At 40.0% G+C, this 16,428-nt stretch overlaps 1 protein-coding gene across 1 annotated transcript in view; it reads left to right on the top strand.

Moving 5' to 3' along the window:
* LOC112049809 (dynein axonemal heavy chain 1-like) overlaps positions 1 to 16,428 on the top strand; it is a 74,449-nt gene that overhangs the window by 34,624 nt on the left and 23,397 nt on the right. Inside the window, exons 38-53 of the mRNA XM_052887049.1 lie at positions 270 to 361; positions 2,662 to 2,816; positions 4,195 to 4,312; positions 5,471 to 5,674; positions 6,175 to 6,388; positions 7,097 to 7,259; positions 7,836 to 7,954; positions 8,633 to 8,838; positions 9,211 to 9,373; positions 10,076 to 10,236; positions 11,748 to 11,966; positions 13,033 to 13,127; positions 13,428 to 13,566; positions 14,187 to 14,349; positions 15,120 to 15,289; positions 15,466 to 15,687. Coding sequence (XP_052743009.1) covers positions 270 to 361; positions 2,662 to 2,816; positions 4,195 to 4,312; positions 5,471 to 5,674; positions 6,175 to 6,388; positions 7,097 to 7,259; positions 7,836 to 7,954; positions 8,633 to 8,838; positions 9,211 to 9,373; positions 10,076 to 10,236; positions 11,748 to 11,966; positions 13,033 to 13,127; positions 13,428 to 13,566; positions 14,187 to 14,349; positions 15,120 to 15,289; positions 15,466 to 15,687 — 2,603 coding nt within the window. The remainder of the gene's footprint in view (positions 1 to 269; positions 362 to 2,661; positions 2,817 to 4,194; positions 4,313 to 5,470; positions 5,675 to 6,174; positions 6,389 to 7,096; positions 7,260 to 7,835; positions 7,955 to 8,632; positions 8,839 to 9,210; positions 9,374 to 10,075; positions 10,237 to 11,747; positions 11,967 to 13,032; positions 13,128 to 13,427; positions 13,567 to 14,186; positions 14,350 to 15,119; positions 15,290 to 15,465; positions 15,688 to 16,428) is intronic.

Here is a 16,428-nt window from a genome sequence, read left to right as displayed (position 1 = left end):
ATTTGACAGGAAGTTAAACGTCCGCTAAGAACAAATTTAGCGACAGGGTCGAATTAAGGAGGTTTGCGCAAACAAAGTCGCGGGCGTCGACTAGTTATGTAAATATGCGTAGTAGGTAGGTAAGAAAAGTACAGTTCGTGCGGAATAACTTGAAATATGTCTAAATGATGTTTGTACTGTGTTTGTATGGTTGTGTTTGTTACCCAGGTGTCAAGTTAATGCGCACGGGTTATGGATTAAGCAATTAATATTTTGTTATTTTCTTTTAGCATTTATATTTAAGATAATCCAGTTGTACGAGACAACAGTTGTGCGACACGGTCTCATGTTGGTGGGACCGGCTGGAGTCGGTAAAACAAAGGTTTGCACGCAATTCTTTCTATAGTCATACATTTTTCATAGAACCATTGTATAATACACTAGCGGACGCCCGCGACTTCGTCCGCGTAAATTTCGATGTCAACTTTACTACTACCCCTACCCTACTCTACCCCTACCCTACCCTACCCCTACCCCCACCCTACCCCTACCCTACCCCAAACCTACCCCTACCCTACCCCTACCTTACCTACACCCTACCCCCATCCTACCCCTACCCCCATCCTATCCCTACCCTCCCCGTACCCTATCCCTTTCCTACCCCTATCCCACCCGTACCTCTATCTCTAACCTACCCCTACACTACCCCTACGCTTCCCTACCCGTACCCTACCCTACCCTGTAACTTCTCTATCTTACTCCTACCCTTAGCAAAATCGGTCCAGTCCTTCGAGAGTGGTGGTATGACCAAGAGAAATAGAGACTTCTATGCTAATAATATAAAGAGGTAAAGTTCGTGTGGTTGTAGGAGGTAATCTCTGGATCTACTGGACCGATTTGGAAAATTGTTTTACCAATAGAAAGCTACGTTATTTGCGAGTGTCATAGGCTATGTTTGATCTCCATGTTCACACGGAAACGGGAACTACGTAAATGAAAGCGCCGGGCGTCATATAGCGGAATTTCTGCGTCTTTTAGAAATTTTGTATTATCTCCGAAACTATTTAAGTAATTAACATACTGTAAAGGGCAAATCTTATCTCCTTAATATCCTTGTGATTATTAAATAATTTATTTTGATAAGGATTAAAGTTTAGTAGTATAAATAATGACGTAAACCTAAGTATATAAAATTAATAATTTTTAAAACACAAAAGGTACTATATCTGCTAATATATAGAAGATAGATACATGGCGTCGCGGACTTTTTTGTAGAACTTTTAAAGATACATAAAGTCCCCATACATTAATTTCAATTTTACACAATGGTTAAGGCAGCGCATGCGAATAAGTCTGTTTAAAAGGTTTTTAGTCCGACCTGTATGACAAAAACTGTGATAACTCGGCTAATATATATGATACCAATATAAAATATAGCCTATAGCACTCCCCGATAATGTAGCATTCTACTGGTGAAAGAATTTTTAAAATCGGACCAGTAGTTCCGAAGATTACCCCATTTAAAAAATGTGACAAACTTACAAACTTACAAACTTTACCTCTTTATAATATTAGTATAGATCTAGGTGCGAGTATAAAAAAAAATAAAAATCGTTTATTTCACTTTCTAAATTTACATAATTTAGCGCGAGTTTGGAACCTTCTTTTAGGAGTAGTAAAAACTACCTCTGTATTAGAAGACTCCGCTCTTCCGTAGCTAGTACAGAAATATCAGATTATAAATGAACATTACGAAATATTATAATAGGTTGTTTTGCACGTTTGTGTGTGTGTATATGTGTATGTGTGTGTGTTTTTCGGGATATAAGTTTTAATAAGGATTCTACTTCTTCATTATTCAGTGACGATAAATATTTAATAACTCGAGTTTTTTTTTATCTTAAGTTAAGCCGCCTCATTGGTCCAGTGTTAAACCTACATGACTTCATAATACGTAGAAGTCTTTAAGCTATGGGCTATAAGAATATAATGGGAATGGGAAATTTAAATGGCCTTCGTGGCGCAGTGGTGTGTTCAGTAGATTAAGAAGACAGAGGTGTTGGGTTCGATCCCCGGCTGGGCCGTATGAGGTTATCTTATTTGGTCCAGGTCTGGCTGGTGGGAGGCTTCAGCCATGGCTAGTTACCACCCTTCCGGCAAAAACGATGTCGTGTAGGTAGGGTGTGGATTTTCATTCTCCTCCTAACATGATTGCATCATCACTTACCATCAGGTGTGATTGTAATCAAGGGCTAATATGTGTTATCGCCGCGTTGCAACGACTTACGGTACGGACGGCTTCAGTGTGCTCGTGGCGTTCGAGCCGTCCACATCTCTTTTTGTGTAATTCTTTATGGGTTACTTGGGATAGGCGGGGAAAGTGACTTGAGTGGAAAAGGGGAGTACAGTCATTGACATTGTTGTTGTTTAACCCTACACACAACGTTCACAAGTGCGTCACTTCACTCAAGGTCATTCTCTGCCATTCTAGGGTCTTATTTTGGTTACAGTTTGATTTGTTAATTAAGTTGTCCTGACAAATCTTGTGAATCACCTTGGTTCGACATTAGTTTTCTTATTTTTGTAATCATCTCAGAGTCTGCTAAAATATGTAAAAATAATCTATCTTCATACCCTCAAGTGCTCAAAGCGGACTTAGTTTGGTGCATACTAACATTCTAGTGCTACGAAATTCTCCGAGACGCCCTGACAGCTATCAAGGGGAAGTTAGCACCCGATGGGTTCCCCTTCACCCCGGTGCACACGGACGTTGTCAACCCCAAGTCAATCACCATGGGCCAGCTTTATGGAGAATTTGATTTGAACACTCATGAATGGTATGCATTTTTAGACCTTTTTACTAGCAAACCTCCGCGGTTTTACCCACGTAGCAGCAGATTCTGCAAGAATAAGGAGGAACATAGTATGCGATTTTACTGGCGAATTATATAGCTTTCCATTGATGGAAGAATTTTTGAATTCGGTTCAGTTGTTTCGCAGCATTTTCTCTTTTCTTCTCAGTTCTTTCATTTCATTGACATTTTTGTTTTATACAGCTCAGCTATAGCCAGCCGCAACTCCACAGTTATGCTATTTTATTACTCATGGTAAATGCAACATTTGTAAAATATGTATAACAATTTTCGCAACTCAGTAGTTCTACCGTAAAAAGCTTTGAGATCCGTGTTATACCAAATCGGTTACTTTAATCAGTCCGTAATTAAGGGTTCTTCTGTCTCAAGTTATTACGTAATTAGCTAACCCAACAACATCTTATAGTGACCAACATCTTATATTAAGAAGCTATTTTATTTTAAATAAAATAGATTGGCTTGGCAAGCGCTCTAAGCAATCAAAAACGATTACTAGCGGATGCCCTCGACTTCGTCCGCGTGGAATTCAGTCTCCGAGATGAAAAGTAGCCTATGTGTTAATCCAGAGTAAAATCTATCTCCATTCCAAACTGCTTCAGTAACCGCAGCGTAAAAGAGAAATAAATACACTTACACGCTTACACACAAGCTTTCGCCTTTATTATATTAGTGTGAATAGTAAAATCTATTTCCATTCTAATTTTCAGCCAAATTGCTTTAGTAGCCGCAGCGTCAAAGAGGAACAAACATACTTACACACTTAAACACTTACACACTTTTACACTTACCCACAAACTTTCGCTTTTATTATATTAGTGTGATAGTGTGATTAGTGTGATAATATGTATCACCTATTGTAAGATATAATATTGTGTATTCATGCATGGCCAAGTCAACCTAGATTTCATTCAGGAAGAAATCACAAAAAGTTTCTTTTACATATTCGTGAGATTAGCTCATCACACATTTACAGTACTCTAGAGTCAGCTATCAATTTTTTTTTCCAAGTCATAGTCATTTTCAAGTAATAATCACGTATTACTTAATTTTGAAACTCCTGTCTAATTAAGAAATGAAATATACGTGCCTTAACGGTGAAGGAAAAATATCGTGAGGAAACCTGAGCTTTTTCTTAATTCTCTAAGTGTGTGAGGTCAGCCAATCCGCATTTGGCCAGCGTGGTGGACTAAGGCCTTAACAATCTTATTACCCCTCTCATTCTGAGAGGAGACTCGTGCTCAACAGTGAGCCGAATATGGGTTGTTAATGATGCTGATGATGATGAATTAATTACTTCAGTATATTCAATTTGGGGTTGATTTTGCTCTGCTTATTTAATCAGGACTGATGGCATACTATCGAGTTTGGTGCGAGCTGGTATAGCTGTGGAGGACATGGACAAGCGGTGGTACGTTTTCGACGGACCTGTGGACGCAGTTTGGATTGAAAACATGAACACTGTAAGTACTGTGACTTTAGAAAATACAGAAAGCATTAAGTATCGCCGCACACGAGCCACACGCGACAGCCACAAACGCCGCTACAAGAAGCAAGAAGGCCACAAAAGTAGCTGAAGCACGCGACAACCACTTGTGGCCGGTGGTCGACACTTGTGGTCGGTGGCTGCTTCTTTTTTATTTAACCCATACATGCATCGATATAAATCGTTAAATGGCCCCCTCCATACTAAAGAACGCACAATTTGATGTCATTACCCAAAGACGTGCACGCACATCTTATCTTAGTACGTAACAAGCGAATGCTGTGAGTGGATGTGGACTTAATTATGCCTTCGTGTTCATTTTGGAAGTGTAAAAACACAAGCCACAACACAACTCACGCACAATTCAATGTGCGAAACCAATGACAATTCCGCGACGCTTTGAGGCCCATCTAACGATCTACGATCGGGGCATAGATGCAGTATCATAATCGCGCGAGTGGCGTGTTGCGGCGTTTTGTGTCGACGTTTAGTGGCCGATGCGGGCCACAAGAAGCGAGCAGCGACATTTGTATCGTGTGGCGACCACCGGCGTCAGCCGTGTGCGGTGAGTCCATATAAAATGTATGAAAGCTACAGGAAATATCTCGGTAGCAGCGTTTTGTGGTTGTGGCCGGTGGCCCGTGTGCGAGAGCTCTAATGCTTGAGAATGCGGGTATTGAAGACTAGCTGACGCCGCGCGGTTTTACCCGCGTGGTGGTAGGAAAACGGGGATAATATATATATATAATCTATAGCCTTCCTCAATAAATGGGCTATCTAACACTGAAAGAATTTTCCAAATCGGACCAGTAGTTCCTGAGATTAGCGCGTTCAATCAAACAAACAAACAAACTCTTCAGCTATATATATTAGTATAGAGTATAGATTACTTATTCTGGAGCCCTGACCACCGGTTGCTTGAACAATCAAAAGTGATCCATGAAACAGCGTTTAATACTTATTGTTTTTAGGAAGGACCAGTTCTTTTAACCCCCAACGCAAAAAAGAGGTTTACGGAAAATAAAATTACAATTAACAGAAATAGCGACACAAATAAAAAAACATACATACATCCGAACATAGAAACTCCTCTTTTTTGGAAGTCAGTTAAAATTAATAAAATCATAAAAAACAGGTGTTAGATGACAACAAGAAGCTTTGCCTATCAAGCGGTGAGATTATGAAGCTGACTGAACGCCAGCGTATGATCTTCGAGGTGGCGGACTTAGCGGTAGCGTCGCCCGCCACGGTGTCGCGATGTGGCATGGTGTATCTCGACACGCAGGTGGTCGGTCTACCGCCGCTAGTTAACGCTTGGATGAAGAGTAACCTACCACCGGTATACTTTTTTTTAAACAATACTATTTTTGCTAGAAACCTCCAACTTTGTAAAAACCTATAGACATGGGTATGATATTGTCCAATAAGCAGAGGTCGAAGCCTAATAGAACTTTCACGTTTGAATCGAGCTCTTTGACTGTGGATTTTTCGTTGTTTTGTTCACCGTCAAATTGGATTGTGATTTGACGATGAAATATGGGAAGTCATTTACAAATTGGGGTTAAAAGTACTTTTTGTCAATCCAAAGTATCATCTTCATCCCAAATGTCAGCCAACTCAATTCAACAAATATACAAAGGTAGATTGCACAAATTTTCGCCTTACATACACGTCTTATACTTAAATAGCCATTAATTTTTATTTGACCGAAGAGCATGTACTAGGTTTACCGGTACCAGGAAGCTAAAATTAGCTGAATATGTAGAATACCATATAGTAACCGAATATTCGTTGAAAGTATCCCACGGTAGTTCTATTCGCTTGTACCGGTATTTTCAGATTGCGGATAACATACGCAAGATACTCCCAGGGCTTATCACGACTTATCTGTATCCTTCGTTGCAACTGTTGCGGTCAAGTTGCACCGAGATCGTCACTTCGATAGACTCGGCTCTTGTACTGAAATTTCTGGAGCTCCTGGACTATAGACTGAGACCGCTCACGGGGAAGGACGACAGACCGCCGCCGGGAGCACCTTTTCTGGCTATGATGCGTAAGTGACCTTGAATTATTATACTGTTTGGAAGTAGCCCACCACCTCCCATGACCGACCCGACTTCGCAGTCATGCAGGCCGAATCAGTGGGAGGGCGGGCCGACTCCTTAACTCCCTACAAATTCTTTACTCTTCGTCCTTGTCCCATAATTTGCTTTCTCCCCCTTCTGGGGCAGCAAAATGGAAGATTTCCGTCGTCCCCCGTGGACCCTTCACTGGCACTAATGCGCTCCGAGTACCGGGCCTCTTGTGCCACCGGTGCGCGAACCCTACTGGTTCCGTAGCCGATGGAAGTTTGCCTCCGACGAAACGAGGTAATACACAGGCCCCGTACTTTGTTAGGGAGTAATCGGAAAAAATGTTTTCAGCTATATAACATGGCATAAGTCTTTATTAGAACGGGTATCCAGGGCTACTCTGATAGGGTCTTGCCAGGTTTGACTGGACGAGGAGAATGACTTGAGCGCACAAGGGAAGTGTCAACTAGTTTTAAAGGATATCCTTAAACCTACATTTAACGGTCACAAGTCCGGGACATTGCTCAAGGTTATTCTCTGTCACTCGAGGGATACATTCAGCCCGAAGTCTGAATATAGAATCTCTTCTTTTTTGAAAGTCGGTCAAAAAGCAACGACTACGCTATCGCGGGACGTCGTTTTTATGTATTTGAAATGTTCTGTTTGAAGAAACTTTGGAATGTTTGCAGCGAAACTTGCACCGTGCTGGGTCATTTGGGCGGTGATTTGGTCGGTGGGCGCCACTTGCGACCACAATGGTCGAGCCAAGTTCTCGGATTTCTTAAGGAACCTCATGAATGAAAGTGGAATGAAGCCACTGTTTCCCAAAGAAGGGAGAGTTTATGATTACACGTACGTATTTATTCATGATTTTTTATTATGTAATTTGGAAACTGCTCCGTTGATATGATTGTTGAATGAAATAACTAAGTAACTGCCCCGTTGGTCCAGTCGTTAGGCTGGGTTCGAGTCCTGGGTTAAGCAATGCGATACCGAGCTTTTCTTTCTTCTTAGAATTTTACAGTAAAAATTTTCACTCCGGAGTTGAAAAGTATTTCAGAAAGCACGTTAAGCCGTCGGTCTTGGTCCTTATTATAAACGTCTGATAGTGCTAGTTAAAGAATTTTATACATGATCACCCTAATGGTAGTCACCCACCATCTAAAAGCTCACATGCCTGCACAAACAACTGCTTGTGTGTTGGCATTTGGGCATGAAGCCTGCAGGCATGTGCGCTTATTGGATGGTGGGCAGCTAACATAAGCCCACCAACCCACATTGGAGCAGTGTGATGGGTCTAATTTCATGACCCCTCTCCTATAAAAAGGGTGCCCTGACCCTGTAGTAAACTATTAAACTTGGCTAATAATGATGAATGCAAAATTAATAGATATAAGAATTAACAGATGATATTTTTACATAATCCAGGCTACACGATGGTGGATTTACCGATCTAACAGAGGACGGTGAGCCGGCTAACCCATATTGGTATAACTGGATGGACAACCTTGACGAGTATGAGGTGGATCCTGAGTGGCAATATGCAGGTATTGTTGTTTATTCAGCTTATAGCCTGGAAACCTGCGATAGCCAGACATACTCGGACGAAGGCCAGAAATTGTCAGCACAATATGCTCTTACCATAAGTACAATACATACGTTAACCAATTATGAGAATTGGACCGTGGCTTTGATAGCAGGTTTCAAAGGTTCAGATTCTTAACCCACGGTAATTGGCTACTGTACTTATCAATGGTAGGGTAAAACATACAAAACTGTGAGCTCAATGATTAAAAATGTTGGAAAGTATAAGGGACACGATAGTAGAAGGAAACATGCAAACGAAATGTGTAGGTTAAAATGGATGTATCTTGTGATAAAAATTAATAAAATAAGGAATTGAAAGTGGCACCAGGGGCAATACAGTTGACGAGAAAAAATAGCTTAGTATGGATATATAATACGGAAGAATAAAAGTCATATTACTAGAAGACTTGACACAACAAGAGGCGTGGGATGTCAAAAAAGATAAAATATTTTGCCCACGACCTCACTTAGTGGAATAAGGGAAAGGAGATGATGGCTTAACTATGGTAGGAGCACAGACTGACAAACTATCAGCCTTAGCAATAGTAGAAGTTAAAATAAAAAAAGAATCTAGAAGCTAATTTAAACCGAATGCACATAATATAGATCACACCCTACAGTCATTTACATTGTTACAGACATCGAAGTACCAACACTGGACAACGTACGAAGCGCAGCCATCCTAGGCTACAAGATCACCAACTACAACCACGTGATATGCGTCGGACCCACGGGCACTGGGAAGACTGTCACCATCTCCTCGAAGCTGTCGCGAGGGTTGCACAAGAAGTTTATTTGCGAGTTCCTTGTCTTCTCTGCTAGAACTTCTGCTAATCAAACTCAGGTCACTAATATGTTTCTTGCTCTTTCACTCCGAAATTTAATATCCTTGATAGCGCAGAGGATATAACCTCTGTCCTCGATTCTGAGGGCGTAAGTTCGAATCCAGTCTGGAGCATGCACTTTCAACTTTTCAGTTATGTGCATTTTAATAAATTAAATATCACCTGTCTCAAACGGTGATGATGATGCATACCTGAGAATTTTCTCAATTCTTTGCGTGTGTGAAGTCTGCCAATCCACATTAGGTCAGTGTGGTGGACTATTGGTCTAACCACTCTCATTCTGAGAGGAAATCGTGTTCAACGGTGAGCCAAAACATGGGTTGTTGATGATGATGATGATGATGATGAACAGTTTTTTTTTACAAGTACAGGATGTGATAGACAGCAAATTGGAGAGACGTAGACGCGGAGTGTTCGGTCCGCCGCCAACCAAACGGCAAGTGTTCTTCATTGATGACCTCAACATGCCGGCACTAGAGGTGTACGGCGCACAGCCGCCAATCGAACTGTTGCGGCAATTCATGGACTTTTCCGGTGAGTTCATCGGATATGAGGTGATTTTCTGCAGAAGGAAGGCTTCGGCCGTATCTAGTTACCACTCTACTGACAAAAACGCACCGCCAAGCGATGTAGAAACTGAAAGGAGTGCAGATTTTCATCCTACTCCTAAGAAGTTAGCCCGCTTCCACATCTTTTACCTTATCCCACTTTAGTTGAATCGGCTATCACTATAGGTTGTAATCGGCAAAATAATATGTCAATCTCTTCCATTCTCTTCTTTTATTCGTCAACTTATCATATATTCCTTTCGCACATTCCAACCATCACTTCTCCAACCTTCCCTCTCCTCGTGTTTCCTTTGCAATTTAAACATATGTAGTTCTACAGATGATTTACTTTGCTCTGTAGTAATTTTTTTTGTAGTTTTATTCCGATAAAGTTGAAGTAGAGGAAGTTGATTTTATTATGAAGGTTTGGTTTTCATCTGTACACCTTCTAAAACTAAAACCAAACGTCCAGCATAAAATAGAATAACAATAGGATAATTTGTTGATCATGGTTTCCATGTCTCTAGTTGCACTCTATCCAGAATTATTCTCTTAAAATTATTTCTCCATCACATCCATGAGATATTTGAAGATATATTCGAAGAACAAACTGTATGTAATATACTATTCGACGAAAAAGATACATTCAATTAAAAAAACCTGTATAAATGTAACTTTCTTTCCATAGGTTGGTACGACCGGACAAACATCGGCGAGTTTAAAATGCTCATAGACGTCGGTATGGTGGCAGCCATGGGTCCGCCGGGCGGTGGACGGAACCCGGTGACTATGCGCCTCATGCGGCATTTCCATTATATATCATTCACGGAAATGGAATACAATAGTAAGGTACATAGCTAAATATATAATGTAGGAATAGAACGCGAACGCAACTCGTTGAAAAACACCGTTTAAACTATCAACTTTATGGATCCCAGGCAAAGGTTTACGCGGGCTACAGACCTGCAGTTTTATAGTACAGTCGAACTGTTCAGTCAAAATCATCCGTGTGTAGGCAAAACTGAAAGCTGTATACAGTTTAAACTGTTCAGTGTTTCTAATGATTTTGACTGAAATTTCTGTACAGTTATAAGTCAGTTTAAAACGAAGACACGGACGGTTTAGGTGCAGGTGTTGCAGGTGTATAATTAAAACATCTTTAAGGAAAGTATGAATACAAAATGTATAGGTATTTTCTAGACAAGCGCGTCCCTCTTTATACCACTGATTCCTTAAATTCAAATTCATTTACCTAAAGTGTGTGACGACTGGTGACATAGTTTCTTATTACTTACATGAAATTATATAATATAAAACTTCGTTGTCATCAACCCATATTCGGCTCACTGCTGAGCTCGAGTCTCCTCTCAGAATGATAGGGGTCAGGCCAGTAGTCCACCTCGCTGGCCCAATGCGGATTGGCAGACTTCACACACGCAGAGAATTAAGATAATTATCTGGTATGCAGGTTTCCTCACGATGATTGAGGCACGTAATATTTAATTTCTTAAAATGCACACAACTGAAAAGTTGGAGGTGCATGCCCCGGACCAGATTCACCCACACCCTCCGGAATCGGAGGCAGACGTCATATCCACTAGCCTATCACGGCTCTCGTCAATATAAAACTTACATAATATAAATAATCACATTTTAGAACTTTAAAATATTCATCATTACTCTAATACCCTTAACATTTTCAACTAAGCGAATAAGTTATAAATAGTCCGTTATTGGTTAATCCAGAAATCACACCCGTGACTCCAGAATTGATTCCCGTTTCATAATTGTGGAGCGATTGGGTGTACTCTTCTATAATAAGATCCCCAAGACTGTGATGGACCTGCCAATGCATAGCTTTAAGCAATGTATTAAAGAACATTTACTTAGTCGAGGTTACTACAACATTGGCGAGTTCCTTAATGATAAAGATGCTTGGAGGCCGTTGGATCAGCTTCCACCTTCACACAGGAAGTAAAACGATAAGAAATTGTAATTGTTATCAATTGTAAATCATGATACTGTACGACTTTTTCATTTCAAAAGAGCAACTGTTGAGTTTCTTGCCGGTATCTTCTCAGCAGAACCTGCCTTCCGAACTACAATATCTTAGAATCTTTACAAATAAGGTAGAATAAAGCTAAGGTAGAATCTTTACAAATAGTCAACTGACGTGTCAAAAGTGCTTGTAAACCTACTTGAAATAAATGATTTTTGATTTGATTTGATTGGATTTTGATTTTGTATTTGTATTTTTTATATTTGCACACTATTAATTTAGTGGAATGTTGTATTCTTGCAAATAAACAATTATTGTTATTATTATTATTTGATTAAGGAGTATTAGCATTATTTTTCAGTACGGAATCTTCAACACAATATTAAAATCTTGGACACGCAACTTCCATGCCGATGTCACCGTACGCGAGAACGCATTCCTCAAGAGTTCTATCGAAGTTTTCAACTCTCTGGTGGAAGAACTCCTGCCGACGCCTACCAAATCGCATTATACCTTCAACCTGCGAGACTTGAGCAAAGTCTTTCAGGGCATGTTGATGGTCGATCCATCGTTTATCAAGGTATTTAAAATGTGAATTAATTATGCTTAGGATTTAGGATACTTTAGGGTTCCGTAGTCAAAAAGGAACTCTTATAGTTTCACCATCATTGTATTCTGTCCATCCATCCGCGGAGTAGCTCAGAGACTATTAGTACTAGAAAACAAAGTAGCTATAAGTAGGTACGTACATTAAGTACGTTGCCAAAGTCGCAAAATAAAATTTTGAAAAACGTTTTGTAGGGTAGTTGCGTCCCCTACATGTAAAATTGGTATGATTATTTTATAGCAAATTTTGTAGAATAAAAGCTAATTTAGTGAATTAAAAATTGTGCATTACAAAGTAAAATGGTCCTCGAAATTGCATAAAAGTTCAGTAAATCCAACTATTTACTAATTTAACTTTATTACATACTTGTTTAATCATTGTGATATAAATGGTCAAAATATAATTGGTTTAGTGACAAGGACTTGTGTTGTTGATAATGATACATGACTTTGGAATAACCATAGCTAATGATTAATTCAAGCCGCTGGATGCTACCATCTCAAAACCGTGGTGTTTGAAAGTCTATGAAGAGGCCTAAGTCCACAAATGGACGTCCGTCGACTGTTAATAAATGATGATGATGAATCTAGGTCTCAAATATGAAAGGACCGTGTTTGTCTAATGGTTATCCTATGTGGTATCAGATCCAGTCAAGGACTGGGTTATGTAATAGTTAGGTTTTCTTTTTGGAAAGTACTATTACCGTCAATCACGGTACATGAATTAATTTTATCATTGACATCAGTAGTGCTAGCATGCGATCAAGTGAAGAGAAATAGACAAAATGTCGTCCAATGGCGCAGGAGTTGTCCCAGTCTCATCTTTTCACGCTTTATTAGCTTCACTTGTAACTATGTATGTAAGAAAATCTTGAAATCATAATTTGACCCACTTTCTGGTCTTCGATTAGGATGAAATTTTGCACACGCTCTGAGTTCTGATGACAATACTTCTATAAGGAGGGAGACCTAGCCATGTAGGCCTATGGGCTGTTACTACCTATAGGCTGATAATGATGATGATGATGATACAATTTTAGGACGAGGATGATGTGATAAGGCTGTGGTATCACGAACACCAACGTGTTTATCAGGACAGATTGGTTAACGCGGAGGACCGAAAGTGGTTTGTTACGTAAGTTTGATATATTTTTTTAATTCGAGACATGCGACTTCTCTATTAGTCTAGAGTGGCCTTTAGAGCTTAACTAAAAACAATGGTTACCGTGGGGTATTAAAATAACTAAATTTCACGCAGATAGAGTCGAAGGCGTCCGCTATTTTAAATTTATTGCTTGATTATAATATACAAGATAAAATATATTACCAAAACCCGCTGTCTGAGTTTAATACAAACACAAGTTTAAAGCAAAATATAAACTAAAGTAACGAAATATTCTGAAATACACAATATAATATGGCTGTTTTCATATAGTCTGCTTAATAAGAAGATTCAGACAGAGTTTAAGAAGAAATCGATTGACGTGATCGGTGGTAGACTGATGCTGTTTGGTGACTTCATGGACATCGGTGCCGATGATAAGAAATACATAGAAATTACTGATCAGACGGAGGTAAAAATCATTAATTATGAGTTATCATATAAAGAATAAGTAGTATAAGTAATAAACAATCTAATCGTCTTGCCAGAGAAGTGCTGGTTCGTTTCTTGCGCAAAGGATCAGCCTGGCTGTACGTCGCGGAAATGCAGCTAATATTTTTGCTACCATTCCACGTGTCCAGTTATTAATAGAATAAGTTTCTCTAATCGGTTTTAAGTAATAAAACTCATACTTAAATTTTCCTAATCGTTTAATTTTTTTTTGTACAAATGTACTAAGCATTATATTCGTCAATTCAACGGCAATTGGTCCAATCAATATAAACCAAAGTATAGCTTTGCCAGCAATTTTGTGCATGTGAGTCAGTAGGCGAGTCTTAAAATTTCGTAGAACAGATAGCAGCTGGGGCAGACGTGTTTTGGAGTGGAGACACGTACCAGCAAGCGCAGTGTAGGACGTCCTCCAGCTAGATGGTCCGACGACAAGAAGGTAGTGGGAAGTGACTGGATGAGGAAGGCGGTGGATCGTGTGTGGTGGCGCGCTCTCGGAAAGGCCTATGTCCAGCAGTGGACGGATACAGGTTGTTGCTGATGATGATGAGTTTAAAAAGTAACTTGAAAATGTATTTACAGTTGGATGAAGTTCTATCACACTACTTGAACGAGTACAACTTATCTACCACAGCACCATTAGATCTGGTCCTATTCGAAGACGCAGTAGCACATTTGTGTCGCCTTTCGCGGATTATGAGACAACCCATGGCAAACGCTCTGCTGCTTGGTATGGGAGGGTCAGGTGCGTACCAAATATTACTAGAGGTTTTATAATTAAAATTTTAAAAGTTATTATTTGTCTAGCTGATGCCCGCAAAATCGCGTGAATTTTAGATTTTTGCTATCCCGAGGGAAGTTTTGACGGCCTCCGTGGCGCAGTGGTATGCGCGGTGGATTTACAAGACGGAGGTCCTGGGTTCGATCCCCGGCTGGGCAGATTGAGATTTTCTTAATTTGTCCAGGTCTGGCTGGTGGGAGGCTTCGGCCGTGGCTAGTTACCACCCTACCGGCAAAGACGTACCGCCAAGCGATTTAGCGTTCCGGTAAGATGCCGTGTAGAAACCGAAAGGGGTGTGGATTTTCATCCTCCTCCTAACAAGTTAGCCCGCTTCCATCTTAGACTGCATCATAACTTACCATCAAGTGAGATTGTAGTCAAGGGCTAACTTGTAAAGAATAAAAAAAAAAAAAAAAAAAAAAAAAAAAGTCTAGGATCGTTAACTATCTGCTTGTTAAATTTGGACACCGTTTTCAAATTTCAAACCAGAGGTTTGAGCTTTGTATTGATAAATTAGTCAGTAGCCTTTATACAGATTTGCAGTATCTCAAAATCATTTACAGTATCCATTTGAAAAAAACAATTTGCTGGAAAACGATGCAATTATTTTTTCGAAACGAAACGAAAATTTAAATATTCCGATCGTTGGTAAAAAACAGGGTAAACCAACTCTGACACATTCAACAATTTTTTTTATACTTTTAAGTGACTTATATTTGATAAATAATTGACAGGTCGACAATCGCTATCACGGTTGGCAGCCAATATGGCCGAACTGCAGTGCATGCAGATTGAAATCACGAAGGCATATGGACAGGCAGAGTGGAGGGATGATCTCAAGAAGACCATGATGAAGGCAGGCGCTGAGAATCGTGGCATTGTGTTTTTGTTCTCTGATGCTCAGGTCAGTTTGATTTAGTCTTACCAACTTGAAAGTCCTACTAGTCCTAGTCCTAGGTTTATTCCTACCTACAAATATGCGATTTAAAAATTCCTTGTAAATGAAGCCTATGAATTTTTATTTTTGCATTTGAGAAATTATGTTTTAAGGAAATTTTAAATTAAATCAGTACTTTATAGATAAAAATGGAATCGTTCCTCGAAGATCTGAACAACATTCTAAGTTCAGGAGACGTTCCAAACATATACGAAGCTGAAGATTTGGACGGCATCTACATGTCGGTCAGACACGCTGTGATGGAGATGAACTTGCCTGCCACGAAGGCGAACCTTTTTGCATGCTACCAGAGACGCGTGAGGAGCAATCTGCATATGGTTGTAGTTATGAGTCCCGTAGGAGAGGTTAGTATTAGTACAAATTTCTATTAATCTAATGACTTACCAGTTACCACTGACAGAAACGTGTCTAAGACACTCAATCTACGCATACTACTGGAAGCAATAGGGAGTGGACGGCGGTAGTGTCTCGTAATATAAGGCGATTTAGCCTGTAGCTTGTCATTTAGAATTTCTGTTTAAAAATTTACTCGCTTCAGCTGGAGCCATAAAGTTTATGGCGTCATTGTTTACGATAACAATATAAGCCTTCACAAGATTACTCTAGGCTCTGATTTGACTGGGATAGAGTTTCAAAATCCACTAGCCGTGATAGCCCAGTGGATATGACCTCTGCCTCCGATTCCGGAGGGTGTGGGTTCGAATCTGGTCCGGGGCATGCACCTCCAACTTTTCAGTTGTATGCATTTTAAGAAATTAAATATCACGTGTCTCAAACGGTGAAGGAAAAAACATCGTGAGGAAACCTGCACACCAGAAAATTTCTTAATTCTCTGCGTGTGTGAAGTCTGCTAATCCGCATTGGGCCAGCGTGGTGGACTATTGGCCTAACCCCTCTCATTCTGAGAGGAGACTCGAGCTCTGCAGTGAGCCGTATATGGGTTGATAACGACGACGACGATTTCTTCGTATAAAATCATTTTTTTGAATACTTTATTGTCTTGTTTAGTGTGTTCTTCGCTAATTCTCTCTTAATCATCAGCAAAATCATCGCATACCATCCTCAAAGTCAAATGTGGTGATCCA

The sequence above is a fragment of the Bicyclus anynana genome, chromosome 18 (genome assembly GCF_947172395.1).
Source record: "Bicyclus anynana chromosome 18, ilBicAnyn1.1, whole genome shotgun sequence".
NCBI classification, from domain to species: Eukaryota; Metazoa; Arthropoda; class Insecta; order Lepidoptera; family Nymphalidae; genus Bicyclus; species Bicyclus anynana.
Note: the sequence above shows the minus strand (reverse complement) of the source record. Positions and strands in the feature narration are given on the sequence as shown.